The sequence below is a fragment of the Eretmochelys imbricata genome, chromosome 25, assembly GCF_965152235.1.
Source record: "Eretmochelys imbricata isolate rEreImb1 chromosome 25, rEreImb1.hap1, whole genome shotgun sequence".
Taxonomy (NCBI): Eukaryota; Metazoa; Chordata; order Testudines; family Cheloniidae; genus Eretmochelys; species Eretmochelys imbricata.
The window spans coordinates 2,912,435-2,934,654 of record NC_135596.1 but is presented as its reverse complement, the minus strand read 5'-3'; the positions used below and the strand labels follow the sequence as shown (position 1 = coordinate 2,934,654).

The following is a 22,220-nucleotide window of genomic DNA, read 5'->3' as shown; positions in this document are numbered from 1 at the left end:
TACCCTTTAGCTTTATCCCATTATATAGATAGCATGAGGGTCATTCCTGTTTGAGGTAGTAAGTGTATCCTGGGTTGAATAAACTCAAAAGCAGTAGGAGACATTTAGCCCAAATATGGTATTGGAGTTAACAAAAAACACCATGTTCTACTAATATATACAACTAAAAATTAAGTTTTAAAGAAGGAATGCTTTCAAGCAAATATGGCAGGGCTAGCTGCTGAAAGGGAAACTGTTTAAATGCCCTTTTGCCTTGTTTCCCCACATTCCCCTAGCTCTCAGCAAAGCTTTTCTCCCAGAATATTGATCGTTTCTATTTTCCTTTAGCTTCCCTCTCAAACCCAAAAAGTGTTCTGGGAAAAGAGCCGTGGTGCCTTAAATGACCACAGACAGAGGGAAGTGGGTTGAGGTTGAATGTTTAATGCTCCAACAGACCTTGGGTTTGTGTTGGGAAATGTAAGAAAGGGAGTGAGAGCCAAAAGGCCTGCCCCAACTATGATTTGACAGCAATGCAGCTGCATGGAAATCAGTCGCGTGTCGTTTTGCCTTGTCCTGTCACGGGCAGGAAAGCCCACGTCAGGTGCAGCCACAGACACTAAGCAGATTGCCACGAGCTTCTCCGGCAGCGGCCGGGCCTGCTGCTTCCTCCTCTCGTGCAGTGTAACTCGCAGGCTGCCGCTGAGCGGGCGTCTCCAGGGCTGCAGGCTGCGATGCGGGCGAGGCGCTGGGGCCCGCACGAGGCACACCGCACAGCTGCTGCAGGGCAATGAATTGCCTTGCACGCGCCGCGTCGGCTCACCTCCTGCGCATGCGTTCTGTTGGGGGGTGGAGAAATCCTCGGCTCCTGCCCCCCCTTAGTCCTCTGATGCGCATGCGCCGCACCTCCAAGCGTGAACGCGCTCTTTCTGACCGGAACGGCCGGTGCAGGCGGCATGTGGGCGCTCCTCGCGCTGCTCCTGAGGCAGCTGGTGGCCGCGGGGCTGGAGTCGCCTGCGGGAAACGGTGAGGACCCGGTCCGGGGGCACGGGCGGGGGTGACCGTGACCGACCTCACTGCCGGTCACTCGACACCGCCCCCACGCGCGGGCCCCGCCTCTCAGAGGCGCCTATTGGTCCCGAGCCGCCCGGAGTGCTGTTCTGCCCCCTCCCTATTGGTCGCCGCGGGCTCCCCCCTCCGCGCCGGGGCGACACTTCTCGGCGCCGGCAGCAGCTCCTCCCCCGCCAGTGCACGCTCTCCCCCCCCCCCCCCCCGCCGCCGCCGGTGCCCGGGCCGGGCCGGGCCGCCCCCGCCGCCGCCGGTGCCCGGGCCGGGCCAGGCCAGGCCGCCGCCGCCGGTGCCCGGGCCGGGCCAGGCCAGGCCGCCGCCGCCGGTGCCCGGGCCGGGCCAGGCCAGGCCGCCGCCGCCGGTGCCCGGGCCGGGCCAGGCCAGGCCGCCGCCGCCGGTGCCCGGGCCGGGCCAGGCCGCCCCGCCGCCGCCGGTGCCCGGGCCGGGCCAGGCCGCCCCCCCGCCGCCGGTGCCCGGGCCGAGCCGCGCCGCCCCCCCTCCCCCCGCCGCCGGTGCCCGGGCCGAGCCGCGCCGCCCCCCCTCCCCCCGCCGCCGGTGCCCGGGCCGAGCCGCGCCGCCCCCCCTCCCCCCGCCGCCGGTGCCCGGGCCGGGCCGCGCCGCCCCCCCTCCCCCCGCCGCCGGTGCCCGGGCCGGGCCGCGCCGCCCCCCCCTCCCCCCCGCCGCCGGTGCCCGGGCCGGGCCGCGCCGCCCCCCCTCCCCCCCGCCGCCGGTGCCCGGGCCGGGCCGCGCCGCCCCCCCCTCCCCCCGCCGCCGGTGCCCGGGCCGGGCCGCGCCGCCCCCCCTCCCCCCGCCGCCGGTGCCCGGGCCGGGCCGCGCCGCCCCCCCTCCCCCCGCCGCCGGTGCCCGGGCCGGGCCGCGCCGCCCCCCCTCCCCCCGCCGCCGGTGCCCGGGCCGGGCCGCGCCGCCCCCCCTCCCCCCGCCGCCGGTGCCCGGGCCGGGCCGCGCCGCCCCCCCTCCCCCCGCCGCCGGTGCCCGGGCCGGGCCGCGCCGCCCCCCCTCCCCCCGCCGCCGGTGCCCGGGCCGGGCCGCGCCGCCCCCCCCCGCCGCCGGTGCCCGGGCCGGGCCGCCCCGTGGGCTCCCCGCGTGGCCCTGGGCCTTGCAGCCCCGAGCAGGGCTGGCGCCAACATGCGGGAGCGGGCACCGCTGGGCCGGGCTCACCTGCTTCTCCTCCGGCTTCAGCGTCCGGCCTGCCCTGCAGCCCCCGCGGCGAGCCGTGCTGGACCCCGGCGCTCGTGCGCAGCCTGCCCCAGGAGCGGTTCTGCGATGGCCGCCCGGATTGCCCCGACGGCGCGGACGAGTCGGCAGAGGCGTGTGGGCACTGGGGAGTCCCGCCGGCCCCGGCCTGCCCCTGCCTGTTCCAGTGCGCGGAGGGGGCGGAGTGCTTTCCGTCCGCCTGGGGCTGCGACGGCCACGCCGACTGCCCGGGCGGGCAGGATGAGCAGGGCTGCGGCCCGGCCTCGCCTGGGACCGCCGGAGCCCCGAGCGCTGCCGGGACAGGTGAGAGGCGCCGCGGGGCCGGGTCGGTTACCGCCAGGGCGGGCCTGTGGGGCCGGGGCGGGCGGCGAGGGCCGCAGTTGGGAGGCCGGTAGCGCTTGGGCAGGCTGGGGGCTGGGATGGATGCGCTGCAGGGGATTGGGACGTTAAGTACTTAAAGGAACACCAGCAACCTTTAAATCTTCCTTTAGTCTGCAAACCTTTTACCTGCACCCCTGACACCAGGGATTCCTGCCTCTTGGACAGCTGAGAGAAAATTAGGGCTGGTGTACACTGGGAACTTCCAGTGGATAGCTATGGCTCTCCCATCCCTCAGAGACATTGCCATGCTGACCGAAGCCCTGGGGTAGACCGCACTAGGGAAGGTGAATTACCGACATGCCCAGGAGAACCCCTCCCGTCGCCATAGATAATGCCTGCTCTGGAGCACTACAGCACTGCAGTGGGCTGCCGCAGGAATTTAAGAATAGCCGGACCTGAGTCTTCTCCTGTGACAGTGCTCTGTGGCAACCTCTCTGCTCTCACCCCCAGGATCTCGTCCTTTCTGGTCCTCCACTAAACTGGGAGGAGAGGTAGATAGGCTGGAGGGTAGGGAAAGGATACAGAGGAACCTAGACAAATGAGAGGATTGGGCCAAAAGAAATCTGATGAAGTTCACAAGGACAAGTGTAGAGTCCTGCACTTAGGGCGGAAAAATCCCATGCACCGCTACAGACTGGGGACCGAATGGCTCGGCAGCAATTCTGGAGAAGAGGACCTGGGGGTGACAGTGGACGAGAAGCTGGATATGAGTCAACAGTGTGCCCTTGTTGCCAAGAAGGCCAATGGCATTTTGGGATGTATATGTAAGGGCATTGCCAGCAGATCAAGGGTCGTGATCGTTCCCCCCCCCATTCGACATTGGTTAGGCCTCATCTGGAGTACTGTGTCCAGTTTTGGGCCCCACGCTACAAGGAGGATGTGGAAAAATTGGAAAACGTCCAGCAAAGGGCAACAAAAATGATTAGGGGACTGGAACACATGACTTATGAGGAGAGGCTGAGGGAACTGGGATTGTTTAGTCTGCAGAAGAGAAGGATGAGGGGGGATTTGACAGCTGCTTTCAGCTGCCTGAAAGGGGGTTCCAAAGAGGATGGATCTAGACTGTTCTCAGTGGGAGCTGATGGCAAAACAAGGAGTAATGGTCTCAAGTTGCAGTGGGGGAGGTTTAGTTTGGATATTAGGAAAAACTTTTTCACTGGGAGGGTGGTGAAACACTGGAATGCGTTACCAAGGGAGGTGGTGGAATCTCCTTCCTTTGAGGTTTTTAAGGTCAGGCTTGACAAAGCCCTGGCTGGGATGATTTAGTTGGGGACTGGTCCTGCCATGAGCTGGGGGTTGGATTAGACCTCCTGAGGTCCCTTCCAACCCTGGTATTCTATCTTTCTATGATTTCCCTTGTCATAGAGATAAGATTAGTAAGGTTATCTGTATATTACCTCACCCACCTTGTCAGTTTCTCTGCTTTCCCTTTTCCCCTACCCCAGTAATCAGGGTCTCTTAGTTGCTCTTGTGGGCTTTTCATACAGCAGTAAGGCAGAGAAGACATTTTTTTAAATACGAAAATCTGGTGGTGAAAACCCCAAAATTGGCAAGGAAACTGAAGGTGAGGTGCAGAATGGGAACTGCTTTGAACCCCTTTTTGAGCTTAACTCAATCTCAATATGACAGTGACCTTTGAAAGCCCAATTATTGAGAGCCCTTTGCTTTTGTTTCAGAGGATCCAGCGATCTCCGAACCCGGGAAACTAGTGTTGTCTGAGACTCGAGGCACCTTGTGGGTGATAGCTGTTTTTGGTATGTGAGAATCCAAAGGGTGCTGCAGGACTGATGTTGGCTTTTGCTGAGTAGCGTTAACGAAAATTGAACTCTGCTCATATCGGATTGGATAGGATGTGGTTCATTCAGTAATGGCTGCCCTCGGACTTCCTCTGACCACTCCCGCTGCAGTGTGGCTTAGGCCAACAGTGGCCTGGTCTAGGCATCTTGTCTCAAGGGCTTAGGTGGCAAAGTCCGAGGTTCTAAATTTCCAGCTTTGGGAAAAAGCACATAATTTCCTTCTGTTGAAAACGGAGTCCCACTGCATGGGACTTGGCTCTAATCATCCCCCCAGGGGACACAGCCCCACTTCTTACTGTTTGAGTTACTGGTTTGTCTGTCTAAATGCTGGGGCACTAGCATAGAGCAGCTTAGCCTCAGTGCTGCTGCCTAGTTCAGGGGCAGGAATCACAGCAACTCATTGCCTGTGTGTTCTTCTCTCTGCAGTGCTCCTGAGTGTGCTGATGGCTGCAGGCTGCACTGTTAGATGGGGCCAATTCAGAGCAAAGAACAACTTCTCCACCTTCAGCCTTGAGAAAGCTTCCAAAGAGCAGCTGGTGCCGGACAGGAGACCTTCAGACTCATTTCCCTGATGGGTATGTCTCCCACTCCACACTGGACCCAAACTCCTCTGTATAGGGAGGGAGAGGGGGTCCCTCCCCCATCCCGAGCTTTCCTCTCCTTCCAACCCCTTAGCCCTCCATTAGCTCTCTGGTGGGATGGAAATCATTTCCTACCGTCCACTCTGCAGTGAGTTCCTTTCTCTGCGTGAGGGACAGGAAAGGGGTCTCCCCCCACACACAAACCCAGCTTCTCTGTGCTGGGAAGACTGCTGGCATCTCTTTCAATGACTGGCTTGTTGCAGTGGGGAGATAATTGGGGTTGATGAACCCAGCGGAAGCTCTGAGTCCCTAGACACTGAGGGACTGCTAATTTTGGAGCTTTTTACAATGGATGGCTTCCCCACAAGCTTTGAAAAATAAAATGAAATAAAAGCCTTTGGCACAGAGGATATTAAATAACCAGGTGTCTTGGTTTTTCTTCATCTTTCAGGAAGCTGCAGTGCTGTGAGATGGGACCCAACTCTGTGATCCTCATCACACTCCCTCCAAATGCTGATTGCACGGTTTCTGGGACAAGTTTTCTGGGGTTTGATTGGGTGACAATCACACTGGAGCAATCAAGGACTCTTCCTTTGGCACAGGGAGCTTAGATTGTGGGATTATAATGGGAGTGGAAAATCAGAAATGACTGTCACTCATGCTCTAAAATCAACCCTACAAGAATGTGATGGAAACACTTGGAATCTCAGAACAGGTCATCCATTTTCCCCCATCCTAAAGACACACGCACACAAAATGTGGGTTATTCCACAAAATGCTTCTCGCTGGAATAGCTCTGGACAGTACATAGTATAGCCTCTGCAGTACATTTGGCTGCTGTCCCTTCCATGCCCACCAAGAGTCCATTGAAAACTACCTCTTCCTACCATGCTGTATCTTGCCGGTAAGCAGAGCCATTTGCTCCTGTTCCAGGGCAGGCCGTTCCATTCCACACACCTATGTGGGGCAGAGCTCAAAGTGACGTGGGTGTATAATTTATATCCCCGAGGATACTGCTCATATTTCTAACACATTAGCTCAGACTTCACATACCAGAAGTTCTTAAAACATCATGTGACTGCAGGAGAACTGTCAAGGAGATGGATTACTGGAGAGTCTCCTGTATGCTTTGCTTTGCATTGGGTCACAGCCCGTGCAGCAGCCCCTAGGCACAGCACAGGCATTCAGGACCCGAGTGCAGTCAACTCCCAGTGCAGGCAATGCAGGAGGTGCGCTAAGCTCCTTGCAGGATTGGGCCTGTAGTTTCCACTTTGAAACTGAAATCCCTGGACTTTGCATCCTCTGTGCAGTCAGAAGAGTTTATTAGCAGATGTTTTAAGTTTTGACAAACATCTGGAGCCAGCTTTGCTCTTCACTTTTACCTCTGAGTAGTCTTGTTAGCTGCAATGTGTCTCCATTTCAGATCTTGGTCTGCCCAACGTTTTTTTGTGGACTGTTATTAAATGTGTAAAACACTAATACTGTAGAGGGAACTAGTGTTCCAGTGTAGAAACCTGGTGCTGGTGGAGGGCGAGCACTGTCTTGTCCCTTGATTCCATTGTTGACATCCAAGACCTGTTATATTCTTTGCACAGGTGCTTGCTGAATATGCGCACACATGGTAGAAACTTGCTGCCCTGTTGGCTGAATGTGGTGCTTTAAAGGTGAGGTTTCAGCTTGCAGGGCATACACTCCAGCCAGCAACCTGAGAGGGCAGGACTCCCTGGGGGTTTGTATAATGGGCACATGTGCATACGTAATATGAGAGAGAGTTTGTAAGAAGTATGACATATTTAGAATCTTGGCTCTTGCCAGCACTGGAATAGAGCACTAGCAAGAGGCAGAACCCCTGAGGGCTCCGTGTGTTGTGTTCTGTACAATGGACGAAAAACCACAGTTGGCAATTGGGTGGGTGCTGAATGACAGTGGGGGAATTAAAGATCTTTAGAAAACTTGTGGTGGCTTCCTGGATTTTGTTTTGAGGGTTATTTCCATTATTGTGATTGATTCAGTCACTGCTCAGCATTGAGACAGACAGACAAGTGTGTGGACAGAAACATTCCAATACCAAACGCAGAGGATGGCGGAGTCCGAAGTGCAGCACAAAGCTTTTTTGGCAGGGAATGTGACAATGTCACTTAATTTGGAGGGTTAACATTGATAGCTGCTCAGGAGATGGGAGTTAAGGAAGGATTTAGCTAGAGGGTGGCAGAAGTAAATTCTGTATACAAGTCCCAACATGGGGGGAAAAAGCACAAAGCCAAGAATAAGCAAGAGAAATACAGGGAGTAGAGAGGCTAGGCTGAAGCAAAGGGAGCAAAGCAAGGAATGGGGAGATGCAGCCAGAGCTTTGGGCAGAGACACAATTGTGCATGGCTGTGATCGTGCTAAAGAGTAGCTCAGACTTGGAGAATGAGGCAGCAGCGGGCTGGTCAGTAGCCAATGAAGGGGCTTCTGCCTGCTGTTGAGGGGAGTGAGAAGTGAATTGGGTGTGGCAGAGAGGAGGAGGTTGCAGTCATTGAGATAGTGTGACCTAGGCCTGTGAGAGTGCTTTACCATAGCAAAGGAAGAGAAGGGTGGTATTTTGGGGAATGTGAAAAAACTTCAAGTGCAGCCAGGAGTTGGTAACTGACTGGATACATCAGGGGTATTAATCCAGCTCCCACTTCAACTCCACACATTAAATGCAAAAAGCTATGACCTGTGGAATAGAACTGCACAGTTAAATATCCAAAAGTGGGGAAATGCCTATGTTAGTGCACCATTAGCTCTGCCCACTTGTGTGTCTGTTGTTCTCATACAGTCTGTTGGTTGTGATCATGTGCCATCTCTCAGATAACACAGTGCAACATACCGATTTTTCTACAGTCTTACATGCACCTACCTGTCCTGCATCATTACTGCTTATGGTAGTTTTAAGTGTCAGTCATAATGGTCTGGTCCATCTTTATAATTTTAGGCTGTGATTTTCATAGATTATAAAACCAGAAAGGACCATTGTGATCAGCTAGTCAGACATAATACAGGCTAAAAAACTTCCCTGCGTTAATTCATATTTGAACTAGAGCAGATCTTTTGAAAAAAACATCCAATCTTAATTTAAAGATTTTCAGCAGGGCTGTCGATTAATTGCAGTTGACTCACATGATTAACTCAAAAAAATTAATTGTGATTAATGGCACTGTTAATAGAATACCAATTGAAATTTATTAAATATTTTTGGATGTTTTTCTACGTTTTCAAATCTGTTTATTTCTGTTACAACACAGAGTACAAAGTGCACAGTGCACACGTTATATTATTTTTTATTACAAATATTTGTGCTGTAAAAATGATAAACAAAAGAAATATTTTTCAGTTCACCTCATACAAATACAGTGGTGCAATCTCTTTATCGTGAAAGTGTAACTTACAAATGTAGATTTTTATTTTTTGTTACATAACTGCACTCAAAAACAACAGTGTAGAACTTTAGAGCCTACAAGTCTATTCAGTCCTACAACTTGTTCAGCCAATCGCTAAGACAAACAAGTTTGTTTACATTTACGGGAGATCCTGCTGCTTATTTACAATGTCATCTGAAAGTGAGAACAGGTGTTCAGATGGCACTTTCGTAGCCGGCGGTGCAAGGTATTTACGTGCCAGATCTGCTAAACATTCATATGCCCCTTCGTGCTTCAGCCACCATTCCAGAGGACGTGCTTCCATGCGGATGATGCTTGTTAAACAAATAATGCCTGGTTTCCTAGCCTTTAATCATGCATGCAGCCACAGGGAGTTAGGTGCCTGACTCTCAGTGACTTTCAGTGGGATTTGAATATCTAAAGGCCAGATTTTTAAAGGTATTTCAGTGCCTGAATATGCAATTGATGCTTTTGGAAATCCCTTTATACACCTAAATACCTTTAAAAAAATCTAGCTCTGAATCCATTAGACTCCTTTGAAAGTCCCTTAGCTGTTTTAAATGATAGCTTCTCTCTAGAGTATATTAAAAATTTTGTTTGAACCCATGAATTGTCCATATTTAATTTAAGGCATTTTAAAGATGCCCATCAATTTAGGATTTAAGTGTTAATACAGTCATTCAAATTCTCAAGTGATATTTAGCAAATTCAGAGGTAAGTTATTTATACCAACTCCCTTTCAGACTCCTTCGGAGCTACTTACACATGTTTATAGGAGTCTAATGTGGTCTACCTTGTGTTCTGGTTCTCCATTGCTGTGCCCAGTGTGTTTTCATTTACATTGTTCGGAGTGGTATACATTTGTGTAAATGACTGCACAAGGTATAGGGAAGCACAGCAGGTTCTCTGCTAACAGAAGAAAAAGTAATTTAAAGCAGGGTTAGGGCTAGTTTAAGTTCCACTTCCTTACATCTTCAAACTCCTTGGCTTGCAAGTTACACCAAATATGGGACTCCCTTAGACTTTGATAGAGTAGGTGCAAGTAGGTTTAAGGGGTGGGCATTTCTATGCCAGTGTAAGGGGCTCTAACTTACACGCCACCTCTGAATGCACCACTGTGCATCTAGAGGAAGTCTAAGTAGGGAAATCCACGGAGTTATTAGACCGAGCTGCTTCAATCCAAAAAGCATGGTGGTCTTAGCACAGTCACTAGCTCAGGGTTCTGAGTGTATTATAGTAGCAAGAGACAGTGGGCTCCATGCAAAGAGGCATCAAGTCATGGAGCAGGAGGGTTCCTCTGTGCAGCTCTGGGCACTTGATTACCAGAAAGTTACAGACAATTTATAGTGTTCAGAGAAGTGTCACAGGAATGTGTGAGAGATGGGAGGAGGGCTGGATATGTAATAGAGCATTGTCTTCCTTTAGCATCTAGCCCCTTCCACTTCACAAACAATTAATTAAGCCTCTCTGAAAAGTAGGTCAGCACCAGTATTCCCATCTGACAGAAGTGGTGGAAGCCCTCTATCATTTATAATTGAACGGTACAAAGCATCGAGCGATGCTACAGGGAGTGCCCTGGACCGGCTTGGGAATGGAGTAGGAGCCAATAGGTCTCTTCCATCCCTAGTCTGTGTGTTGCAATGACACAGAAAAGTGATGACAGAATGGAGAGGTAGCAATTGCTTTAAAGCACAGGTGCTTGATGAATGACTAAATCTCAGAGCAGTATCTCAGCGGGGGGTGCCCAGGGAGGTTAAAGCTGGTAGAAGTTCCCAGGCAGTTCTGTTCCTGTTGACTCCTTGGCACTTGAGACAGTAGCAGGAGTTAAATGACCATGAGACAGGTCATGTGCCCTTCAATTAGGTTCAGAAACAGAAATGATAAATGGCTGTCTCCCTACCTGAAAGTGGGCTAGTCTGTGGGAGAAACAACCAGCTAAAATAGAGGCAACAAGAAAAAGAATGAAAGAAATGCTTGTATGGAAATAGTTCCTTATATAAAGGGTTAAAACGTCAATCTTATTATTGTCTTAAGGAGCTAGAACTTTGCTGTCTCCGGCCTCCGCAGTATAAGCCCAGTTGCTCAGTCTGATAAGCAATCAGCTTTGTCAGCCCAGCAGGGCAGGGGATCAGCGCATGAAGCGCTGATGCAGATTGTGCCCGTGGAGGCTGAAGGTGGGGTGCTCTCGGTAGCCTCTTTACGAGTACAGGGAGCTTTTCTTAGTCAGCACACGCCTAATGGAAGCATTACCATGAAATCAAAGCTGTCAACCCTCAGGCTGTCATTGGATCTTTGATGTGAAATGCCAGGTACCATGAGGCAACTGGGGAAGAGGCGCGCAAGCCTCTCTGCCAATCTGAAAATTGGGGACCACCATGGGTGTTGTCGGACCCCAGAGGAAGAAGAGGTCTTCTTCCCGTTTGCACAAGACAGTCTGGTGAAGCAGTGGAGCTCCATGCACAATGTGACTGAGAGGAACCAGGAGAAAAGCAAGGCTCCTTCCCGACAGAGCAGATGCTTCCTCAACATCAACGTTGGGGGCAAATCTTTCCAGATCGCTTACAAAATGGCTGCCCGTTACCCCATCACTAGAATCGGGAAGCTGGCCATTTCCACGGACCCCATGAAGAAGCTGAAACTTTGTGATGACTACTCGGTGCAGAGGAATGAGTACTTCTTCGACCGAGACCCTTTAATTTTCCATTACATCTTCCACTTTTACCGCAGTGGGGTCCTGTGGATCATGGAGGAGCTGTGCCCCACTAACTTTGTGGAGGAAATTGAGTACTGGGGTATCCACCTGAAATATTCCCAGCAATGCTGCCGGATCCTGTTTGAGGAGAAGCAAGATGAGCTCAAAGAGTACCTGAAAATACAGCGGGAGCTGGAGGCGGAGCTAGAGCCCATGGAGCGGGAGGAGCACTTTGAGGGCAAGTGTCTGGGGGAGTTCCGGAAAGCTGTCTGGAACCTCATTGAGAAACCCTACTCCTCCGTCCCTGCTAAGATCATCGCCGTCATGTCCAGCTTTTTTGTGCTGATCTCCATTGTGGGCATGACGCTCAGCACAGTGGAGGAGATGCAGCACAAGACTGGGAAGGCATTCATGGAGCAGCTGGAGACCACCTGTGCCATCTTCTTCACCTCCGAGTACCTCATGCGGCTCATATCCACGGCCACCTTTCAGAAGTTCCTGCGGGCAGCGTTCAGTGCCATTGACCTGGTGGCCATCCTGCCCTTCTACATCCAGATTCTCTTTGAGCACCTGGATGAAGGGGATGCACTTTACCACGAGGAGCGGCACAAAATGGAGAGTGTGGGCAAGCTGGGGAAAGTCCTGAAACTCATCAAACTCATGCGGATTTTTCGCATCCTTAAGCTGGCGCGCCACTCCACTGGCCTGAGGGCCTTCGGCTTCACCATCCGCCAGTGCTACCAGCAGGTGTGCTGCCTTCTCCTCTTCATCGCCCTGGGTGTTTTCACTTTCTCGGCTTTGATGCACTCCGTGGAACATGATGTCCCCGGCACCAACTTCACCAGCATCCCTGATGCCTGGTGGTGGGCAGCGGTAAGATGCAGTCACCCCACGTAGAGGGAAATGTGTGGGAGGGGTACAACTGAATCTGCTGGGGCTGAGCTCAGTGCCATAGGAACATTCACCATCTCTGCTGGCCAGGAGTCAGAACCATGCCTGAGTCTCCCCCAATGGAAGCAGTAACTGCTGGGCTCAGGCCTGAATTCAGAGGCTGCCCAGGCCCCCGCTGACTCTGGAGGGGAAAGTTGGCGACAGGAGTATGGCAGCACAGCACAGTGAGCCCCTTAGAAAGCTGCATGGGTCCCGAAACAAGCCTGGCATCAGGGAGTGAGACACCAGGCTTGGGGGCTCCTGCTTCACAGCATAGGACGCTAGCGATGGTGTAAGGGATACCAAGGTGGGGACAGGCAGATGGACCTGGCTCTGTGGCACAGCACTTCGGAGAACTCAAAGACAGTGAGGAGTTGTAGCTGAGAACCAAACCCTGGCAGGGCTAGAGTCTAACCAGGCCGATGTGAGCCAGGAACTGCTAGCCTTGTGCCAGGGAGCGAAGGACACTCACGTCCCAGGCACCAGGACCATCTGTGCAGCACTGGGAACATGCAGAGCACCATGTCTAGTTATTGGTGTAGGGTGCTAAACCCTCAGGATCCAGGGACAGTGAGCGTCTGTGACTGATGCTCATGGCTCCCATTCTCTAGGGCACAGGGAAGGGGGCTCCCACACGGCGTACAGCGGGAGGGATAGGGCAAGAGGGGGACACACAGCAGTGCCTGGGATCATGTTGGAGGGGAGAGCTGTGGAGGGGGAGGGTATACCTGGAACAACATCAACCATAGAATATCAACCATAGAATATCAGGGTTGGAAGGGACCTCAAGAGATCATCTAGTCCAACCCCCTGCTCAAAGCAGGACCAATCCCCAATTTTTGCCCCAAACATCAGAGCTGGTGGCAGGGGACGGAGGGCATGGAGATCAACTATGAAGGGAGCGGAGCATGGGGTTTGGGTCATGGCTCCTGCAGGGAGGGGCACACAAGTCAGGTTGCGGCCTGGGTGTAAGGGGGATGCACAGATCAGGATCCTGGGGACTGAGGAAGGTACATGGATTTGTCTGGGGCTCATGCAGCGGAAGGGAGACACATGGCTCAGCCCTGGGCTCATAGGGCCTAAGGGAAAGATGCACAGCTCAGAACCCAAACACATGGGTCTATGAACAGGAAACAGATTGGCCTGGGGTTTGTGCAGGGGGAGAGCGACACAGGTTGAGCCTGGGCTCGTGGCGGGCATGCGTGGAGAAATCATTCTGGCCTGAGCTTGGGTGGGGGAGGAGGGGCCCAGACTGGGGCATAGGGAAGGACTCTTGTATTGATAGAAGTTGTCTCAGGTCCAGTGGGGGTGTTTATGGAACCTTGTGTGGTATGGGGGTCACACCAAGTTGTGGCCAGTGATTCCCACGCTAACAAGCACCATTGAAAACCTGCTAACCTTGTATTAACACACAGCGGGAAGGAAATCAGTTAAAGCACTGGAGACTGAAGGGTTAAGCAGGGCTTTCAATAGTTTGCCTCATTCCCTTCACTGCAGGTGTGTGGTGTCTTTACTCAGGGAGAGCCCACAGCTTCCGCTCTCTTTAGATGGTATGGGAAGTTCCTGTGGGGATGCACATTGGGTCAGAGATTATTCTGAGTTGCTGAAGTCCACTCTTGTCTCTTTCAAAGACAAGAACTCAAAGGAAAAAGAAAAGATATGAAGGCTCAGCTCAGCTGCTGGGAGAATTACAGCTGTAGTAGCATGCTCCTATTAAAACTCTCAGAGCTGGCAAACTTTTACCAGGTTTGGGATAAAGGGATGTGGAGAGCTGGCCTTGCTGGCCATGGGCTCACAGTCAAAGGGGCTGCTGTCCTGGCCAACTAAACCAGATTCTGATTTGACAGAAAGAAAGAGGTGGAGGTGGAAAAATTCCCCTCCAGTGAGTGGGTGTGATCAGGAATCTCAGGTTCACAGCCCTGGAGTTAACCAGACACATGCAGTGATGGCATCTGAATCTCTGTGCTGGGCTGGTCAGGACAGATGTTAGGGTTAGGAGAGTGGAGGCCCAGGAGTATGATGGTCCATTCTGGGTTCCAGGGGAATGGCTGATGGAGCTCACTCCTTGTCCTGAAGCAAGAAGTCCACTCCAGCCTCTCAGGCCAACCTTCAGCAAGTGACCCTCTGAAAATCCATGTCTAGAAAAGTCTAGGTGGCAGCAATCTCACCACATCCAAACTGCACAATCTAAACACCGAGCCAGTGATTCTATTTATCTTCCTTTCCTGTTGTTGGTTTGTTTCCTATCATTCTAACATCGTCTTGGTTGGTAGGAAAATAGTAATTTTGTGACCTCGCCAGTGGCCCTGAAGACCCCCCAAGGAGTTACTTTATCTGAAGCACATCTACCTTGTACTGAACTCCTGGGGCCTGGGCTGCCAGCGCCCTGCCATTGCTTTGCGTAGCCATTTATTCACACCAGGGCACAGTGGGTGTGAAACTCTTCCCTCCTGATCTGGAGGCATCTGTCACGCACCTTTCACTGCCATGAGCATCGACACGAGGGGTGGGAGACGGGTGGGTGGGAATCAGCCCCCATATCTCCTAGAAGCGTTTGTCACCATTCACCTGATTTAGGCAGTTAAGGGCTTGGCTACGCTTGGAAGTTGTTTCTGATTAAGGTGGAGGGTAGATGTAAAGTGCAATAACTGTGTTAGTGCATTCCAGAATCAAAGTCTACACATGGAGCTAATCAGGAACAGCTCCTTCCTGCGTGTAGACGAGCCGGATTTAGACATTTGCAGGACAGAAGCTAAGAAGGGGAGTGTTGGTGTAGCCATGTTGGTCCCAGGCTATTACAGAGACAAGGTGGCTGAAGTATTATCTTTTATTGAACCAACTTCTGTTGGGGAGAGAAACACGCTTTTGAGCTACACAGAGCTAGACCGGAAGAAGAACAAACTAACTAAAAGTTTATTAACTAGGAAAAATAAATGAGAGTTGTTTGCAACGTTAAACCAGGTCAGCATACACACCCAAATGAGATACAGGCAGGTTTCAGAGGGTTTCAAATGACTAGAAAAATCTGTAGTAAGCAGACTCTGTATCCTTTGGGGCTAATCCAGGTAAAACAGGTGAGGACTCCTTGCTTATGCTTAGAAATCTTGCCCCTCAGAGTACAAGCAGCATAGGAATCCAGTTTCTCCTTGTCAGGGATTTTTATTGCTTCTCTCCAGTGTCCAAACTGATAGAACAAGTGTTGGTGCTTGACTCTTCTTCATGTGAGTGGGGAGGGCAGTCAACAAAGTCTATGTCCTTTTGATGTCTTACAATGGCTCGTTTGGTTTCAAAGGCCCGCTTGTCTGTAGGCCTGTCACTGTACACCAGTGGTCCCCCAACTTTTTACCTCATGCCCCCCCTTACCCCGGTCCATGGTCCCCCTCCCCCAGGATGAGGAGTGGGGCCACAGCTCTGGGAGACGGGGGTACCTGCACTGGGATAACGGGGCCAAGACTGGGGCCACAGCTAGGGGCAGGGGCAGGAATGGAGCCCCAGGTGCAGGGCCAGCAGCTAGAGATGGAGCTGGGGCCAGGAGTGGAGCTGGGTGGCACTCCCTCCCTGCCCCCTGGGGGGGCTGGCCTGGGCCCCAGACACACACCCATATGTAAAAGATTGTTTACACAGTTTCAGGGCAACTGGTCCCTCAAGTTGCATCCGATGAAGTGAGCTGTAGCTCACGAAAGCTTATGCTCAAATAAACTGGTTAGTCTCTAAGGTGCCACAAGTACTCCTTTTCTTTTTGCAAATACAGACTAAGACGGCTGTTACTCTGAAACTGGTCCCTCAAGGTCTTCTACTCTTAGGCTTTTGGCTCCGAGCCATCACCTCTCTTGGGAGGAGACCTGCATCTCCCTCCTGACGGGCATTTCCAGGCTACACAGTTCCCTGCCTACACTGTGATATCCCCAGCAAGCCAGACTGTGCTGTGTTTTCTCTCCAGAAGCTATGACCAGTGTTTTGCCTGCAGTCACAAGTTACCACATAGCTCTTTCTAAGCAAGCACCTTTATTCTCATGATGAAAGCATTACAGAGAAAACACATTAAAAACAGTAGAAGAACCTACACGCATCCTGAAAAGCTTATGAGAGATCATCCCCCAACTCCAAACACGGCCTCTGGTGGGAGTCAGTATTTCAAACCCCACGGCTGAGTTTTCCCCATGGTTACAACTTCATAACTGTCTTGGATTCAGAACCAGAGTACCGGCTAGGCAGTTCAGCCATTTCTTTACACAGCTTGGTCTTTGAGCTCCAGTCTCCAGGAATAGGTAACAACAAATAATCACCCTTTCCTAAGGACATAGCTAAGTCCATTCTTGCCTGGCACATTTTCAGTATAGTCCTTTGAACTCCTAAGTCTCACATCTGTCACATCTCCCCCTAGAGAGATTACATCGAAACCTGGCCATCCTAAAAAAGAAGCCATTCACTTAATACAGTGGACCCCAAACATACTTAAACTTAATTGGATAAAGTCTCCCAAGGATAAGCAGGAAATTGCCATACCTGTCACCATTGTGATAAAGAGCACGGTGATCAATTGTTCTTCATGTCCACCGAGAGCAGCACAAGAGGATTTGGCTTGGTTTACAGCCAGGGAGCTCTAGGTTGGAAATTCAGAAAAACTTGCTAACTCTCAGGGTGGTTAAGCACTGGACCAGGTTACGAAGGGAGGGTGTGGAATCCCCGTCACTGGAGGGTTTTAAGAACAGGCTGGACAGACACCTGTCAGGGATGGTCTAGGTTTACTCAATGCTGCCTCAGCACAGGGGGATGAACTAGATGACCCCTTGAGGCCCCTGATTCTATAAATATTAGCACTCAAGGGATTTAGCCTTTATCCTCTTTGCAATGTGGGCAGGTTACCAGCCTGTGTGTCCCAGCTAGCCCGAGTGTGAGGGGTTTATGTTTTGAGAGGAGGGGGTTGGGGACAGCACCCAGATAAGCGCCCACCTAACTGAAGGGAAGACCTTCCCAGGAATTTGGGTCAGAGATGGGGAACTCATGGATTGGTGAGCAGCTCTGAGGGCAGAGGGGGTGACACGTGGGCTGATGCCTGGACCCCTGGGGCTGAGAGAGACACTGGTCTGGTGTTCAGGTGGTGGGGATGAGGGTGACGTGGGATAGTGGGTGTGAGAGGGACAGGCAGGCTGGAGGGAGGGGTGACAGGGTGAGGTGGACCCTCAAGCTGGTCGCAGGGTTGGGGCTAGGGGAGACACCTGGAGTGGTGCCCAGCTTGGGTGAGTGTGGGGAGAGGACCCTGGCGGGCTGTGACTCAGCTGTCAGGTGCAGGACGCAGGATCAGGCTGTGGCAGTGGGGGTGGGGTGAGTTTCTCAGTGGTGGGGCCTGGCTCAGAAGCTGAGCAGGCCCAGAGGAGCTTGCTGGGATGTGAGCTCGTGGGAGCTGATCATTTCCCTCTCTCAACCCCCTTCCAGGTCAGTCTCTCCACGGTAGGCTATGGAGACACCGTGCCTGACACGGTGCTGGGCAGGATGGTGGCGTTCGGGTGCATCTCCTTCGGCATCATCCTCAATGGGATGCCCATCTCCATCCTCTACAACAAGTTCTCCGATTACTACGCCAAGCTGAAAGCCAATGAGAACGAGACCAGCCTCACACTCAAGTTCACCAAGAAGATTCGCTTTAAGGAGCGAGCCCTGAGGAAGCTGGCTGAATGCTGCAGTGGTGATGCCCATGTGCACCGCTGAATGGGCCACCACGCGGGCCATGTGCCCAGACTACTCTGAGCACCCACCAGGCCACCTGACCTCCCACCTAGACACCTCTCCCACCACCAGGGCCATCCAACATGGCTACCCCACCCACCACCCAGCCCGCCCAACCTGGGTAACAGAACTCCCAATCTGACTACCCAACTACCCCCGCATCAACTTGGTCACCAGACCTCCCAGCCTGGCTACCCCACCTCCAGCCTAGACACACACACCCAGCTGGACCATCCGACATGGATACTCTACCCTACAACTAGGCCATCCATCTGGCTAGGCTAGACACTCAGCCCCCTTGCCCAAGTAGGCCTCCTGGAATTGTCTGCCTACTTCCTTGGCCTGGCCACTTCACCTCCAGGGAACATGCACATTTGCTGTGAGGGAGACCCTGGGATGTAGGAATGAGTGAGTGAGAGCCGCAGGTTAGGCTGGCGTTTGCAATGTGATACGGCTGCAAAACTGTCCAGGCTGTTTGTAGGGAGGCGACTGAGCCTCTGCTGTGACCTGCCTGGAATGCCACACTCATTCCTGGACAGCACAGCCCCAGGGACAGACTGCCAGTGGGGCAGGATCTCAGAGAAGAGCAACAAAAAGGACCCAGGGGCTGGAGGAATGGAATGTGGGGCACAGCTGCAGCTGCCCGGCCTGGCTCAGGGAGTTGAGTAGGGGCTGAGAATGCTCTCCAAGCCATGAGAGGAAGCAGGGAATTAATGTGACCCCTGGGAAAGAGTGGGGCACAATTAGGCTGAATGGAGGAACATTCCCCAGCAGTCAGATGTATCAGGATGAGACCTGGTCACCCTCCAGGAAAGCGTGGAAGCCCACTCCTGCTGACAGAACTAGGTGAGACAAAGCCAGGTAGGATATGCTGCCGAGGGCTGCTCTGCCCTGGGCCCCAGGGGCTGATGGGACATCAAAGTCTTTTCTAGCTCTAGTGCCCCAGCAGAACCCAATGGACGCCACTGAGAAATCGTGTCTCTTCCTCAAAGAAGCTTTTAGAATTGGAGTGCCGGGCAGGCGCACGACATGGCCCCAGCATCAGCCCAGCCCAAGCCTGGGCCATGGCACAGGGGATGTGCCGCAGAGCGAGAAGCGGGGGGGGGGCAGGGGGCACAGTGTGGGCAGGGCCATGGTTGGCTGTTTGGGGAGGCTCAGCCTCCCCCAGCCTATGATACCCACTGCCCAGGCTGGCAGGGGCAGCGGTGGCACCTGCTGAGCTCTTTGGCAAATTCACTTTTCGGGGACCGTCCTCACGCTGCTACTTCTTTGGCTCCCGGGAAATCTCTCTGCTGGAGAGCGGAGCCCGAGACTGCATCAGCAGGAATGTTCATCCAATAAAACAGAATGGGACAGTGTGTCATATTCACTGGCAAATGTCTCTGTGCCTATACCAGGGAGAGCAGGTTGGCAGAGCCGGTACTGTCTTTAGATTAGCCGGGGGAAGCTGTTTGCAGACTTTGAACATAGATTCCCTTCATAGTCTGCCTTCTATGGATCCTGGGCTGAATGTTTTACAAGGTACCCGCTGCATTCGTGGGCAGATCTTGTCTTTTGGTGCAAGAGTCCAGTGATCTGTCTGTGTGCAGGTGTGTCTGTGGGTGTCTGCTCACGCTTTAAACTCTTGGTTGTGCAGACTCAGCTGTCCTCATGTATCCGTGTGTGAGGGCACTCAGCTGCACACTTCCCTGCATGTTCCTTGTGCACGTGAGGAGATTTTCTGTCATGGCCAAACCTTGAAGCCAGGTTTCAGAGTAGCAGCCGTGTTAGTCTGTATTCGCAAAAAGAAAAGGAGGACTTGTGGCACCTTAGAGACTAACCCATTTATTTGGTTAAATAAATAAATAAATAAAATAAATGGGTCAGTCTCTAAGGTGCCACAAGTCCTCCTTTTCTTTTTGCAAACCTTGAAGCGTTAGTGGGTAATTCAGAAAGTTCACACTCTTCTAATGCCAAAACTACTCCAGCTAGAAACCACAAACCTGTTGTGTTATGGGGCCCATCAGGGAATAAACCTCATGCGAAGTGTAAAGAAAACTGGTTTGGTGTTTCCTTTTCTTTCCTTTTCTTTAATTTTTATTGAACTAAACAACAGCTATACAAGAAAAAATACAAATGATAAATCAGAGTTTGCCATAAAGCCATTGCTGCTGGCCACAGACTACATCTCAGCAGAGCTCTCCTGATTCTGATCAGCAGAAAGATCAGTAAGATTTACCAGAGTTTGGGGTATTTTCTATGGGCCCAGTTTGGCCCCCCGTACATGAGGTAGTGCCTTTCCTCGCGGCGCCAGTGGGGGTTACTCACTGCTCAACAGATGGGCACCAGGCTCTCTCTAGCCACGTGTAGGGCCAGTTTGTGCTCACTGTAACACAGCCGTGCGGGGAGCTAAGGGTTCCCGATGCTCACAAGTTTATTGCATGCGTCCCGATAAATGGTGTTTTTCTTAAAGCACCAGCTCTGGGTGTGCGGTGATTACACGAGAATCTCAGCTTGTAGCTAAGTTAAAACCTTGATAATGCCAGCCCTACAGTCTCACCTCCCAGAAGGCAAATAAAAGAACCAAGAATTTATCATTTAAAAAAAAATCTCATGATTTTTAAGACAATCTCGTTTTGGGGGGGGTCTGACTTGTGAGTTCTGAAGCTGGTGACACGGTGAGGGGAAATACCTGCTGCACACTCGCCCTCTGCCTGAACAAGTTGGGCGGGGGGGGGAAGGAATGCTCAGCCCCCCAACTCACTGGCCAGTGGAGCAGAGCTGGTGTGAAGGGGCAAATAAGCTGTTTCCTCTTTAGGGCTGCAGTAGTCCCAGAGCCAGAGGGGGAGCAGGGAAGGACTGAATAACCAGACACTCTGGGCTCCCACAGGGGGTGGCAAGGTCTGCCCCAGCCTCGCTGGCTCAGTCTAGCCCTTAATGCAGAACTATGCTGCTTGTGCTATTGAGATCAAATCACCCCATTTGCTGAATGAAATATTCTGGGGAAGGTTCCCAGTCTCCCAGCAGTGAGGAGTGCCTTCCTAAGGGGGAGACAGAATAGATCTGCACTGAATCTACCCTCTTATGCGCCAGTACCCAATCCCAGGGGAAGCTTAATTTGTGCTTCAAAGATTACCCCCTGGGGCGGCAATCATCACCAGCAGAGAGCAAACCTGCAACCCCTGGACTTTGAAGGCTGAGTTCCTACTGCCTGAGCTATAAAACCTCCTTTGCTAGCTCCTCCCGTGGCAGGTGCCGTGTCTGCCCAACGTGGCCCAGCCACCATTAGCTGCGGGGACGTTGCTACGCTGCGTGGGGGTGGCTCACACAAGGAATGACCTTTGCCCTCCAAGGGATTTCAGAAGTGCACGACTCTCAAGGCCAACTCTGAAGATTACAACACTCCTGGAATTGGACCCAAAACTCAGGAGAGGGGAAGAACCCCAGGAACTGCAGGAGGCGCAGGGGAGGGGCACAGAACTAGCCTGGAGCTCGGAGGCAGAACTGATGGGGTGCGTGTGAAAGAACAGACTTAATTTCTGGACAGGGGTGGGATCCTGCAGCAGAGGCCAATATTGCCTTAGTAAATTTGGGCAAGCTGGCAACCCCAATTACCACCTACATGTGCGGTGATGGCCACGGGGAGATCAAAGGACCAAACTCTACAATATTATTATTATGAATTTCAAAGGAGTTGAACAAGTGCCCAAAGTCACCACAGTGGAGATCAAAATCAATGTGATGAACCTGCAGGAACCTACCATTCTCACCAACCCGTTCCTCAGGGATCTGGGACCCTCCAGGGTGGACCCACATCTACATAAGAACATAAGAACGGCCATACTGGGTCAGACCAAAGGTCCATCTAGCCCAGTATCCTGTCTTCTGAGCCAGGTGCCCCAGAGGGAATGAATAGAACAGGTAATCATCAAGTGATCCATCCCCTGTCGCTCATTCCCAGCTTCTGGCAAACAAAGGCTAGGAACACCATCCCTGCCCATCCTAGCTAATAGCCATTGATGGACCTATCCTCCACGAATTTATCTAGTTCTCTTTTGAACCCTATTATAGTCTTGGCCTTCACAACATCCTCTGGCAAAGAGTTCCACAGGTTGACTGTGTGCTGTGTGAAGAAATACTTCCTTTTGTTTGTTTTAAATCTCCTGCCTATTAATTTCATTTGGTGACCCCTAGTTCTTGTGTTATGAGAAGGAGTAAATAACATGTCCTTATTTACTTTCTCCACACCTGTCATGATTTTATAGACCTCTATCATATCCCCCCTTAGTCGTCTCTTTTCCAAGCTAAAAAGTCCCAGTCTTATTAATCTCTCCTCATACGGAAGCCGTTCTATACCCCTAATCATTTTTGTTGCCCTTTTCTGAACCCTTTCCAATTCCAATATCTCTTTTTTGAGACAGGGCGACCCCATCTGCACACAGTATTCAAGATGTGGGCGTACCATGGATTT

At 52.4% G+C, this 22,220-nt stretch overlaps 2 protein-coding genes across 2 annotated transcripts; both read left to right on the top strand.

Annotated features, from left to right (window-relative positions):
• The first annotated feature begins 678 nt into the window (after positions 1 to 678).
• On the top strand, positions 679 to 6,973 carry CD320 (CD320 molecule). The gene is made up of 5 exons (XM_077805362.1): positions 679 to 1,002; positions 2,245 to 2,562; positions 4,317 to 4,394; positions 4,863 to 5,011; positions 5,469 to 6,973. The coding sequence occupies exons 1-4, from the start codon at positions 933 to 935 to the stop codon at positions 5,006 to 5,008; spliced, it is 612 nt and encodes a 203-aa protein (XP_077661488.1). The 5' UTR covers positions 679 to 932; the 3' UTR covers positions 5,009 to 5,011; positions 5,469 to 6,973.
• Positions 6,974 to 10,735: 3,762 nt separating this feature from the next.
• Positions 10,736 to 17,752, top strand: LOC144257480 (potassium voltage-gated channel subfamily V member 2-like). Its single transcript, XM_077805454.1, has 2 exons — positions 10,736 to 11,986; positions 17,480 to 17,752. Exons 1-2 carry the CDS (start codon positions 10,736 to 10,738, stop codon positions 17,750 to 17,752), a joined length of 1,524 nt encoding a protein of 507 aa, XP_077661580.1.
• Positions 17,753 to 22,220: the final 4,468 nt, after the last annotated feature.

What these genes read in the sequence shown, in the direction of transcription:
- CD320 (XM_077805362.1), top strand. Translation starts at nt 933, where the DNA reads ATGTGGGCGCTCCTCGCGCTGCTCCTGAGGCAGCTGGTGGCCGCGGGG. An exon ending in GGAGTCGCCTGCGGGAAACG is followed by an intron (nt 1,003 to 2,244) that starts GTGAGGACCCGG and finishes CTCCGGCTTCAG; the next exon opens with CGTCCGGCCTGCCCTGCAGC. An exon ending in GTGGGTGATAGCTGTTTTTG is followed by an intron (nt 4,395 to 4,862) that starts GTATGTGAGAAT and finishes TTCTCTCTGCAG; the next exon opens with TGCTCCTGAGTGTGCTGATG.
- LOC144257480 (XM_077805454.1), top strand. Translation starts at nt 10,736, where the DNA reads ATGAGGCAACTGGGGAAGAGGCGCGCAAGCCTCTCTGCCAATCTGAAA. An exon ending in ATGCCTGGTGGTGGGCAGCG is followed by an intron (nt 11,987 to 17,479) that starts GTAAGATGCAGT and finishes ACCCCCTTCCAG; the next exon opens with GTCAGTCTCTCCACGGTAGG.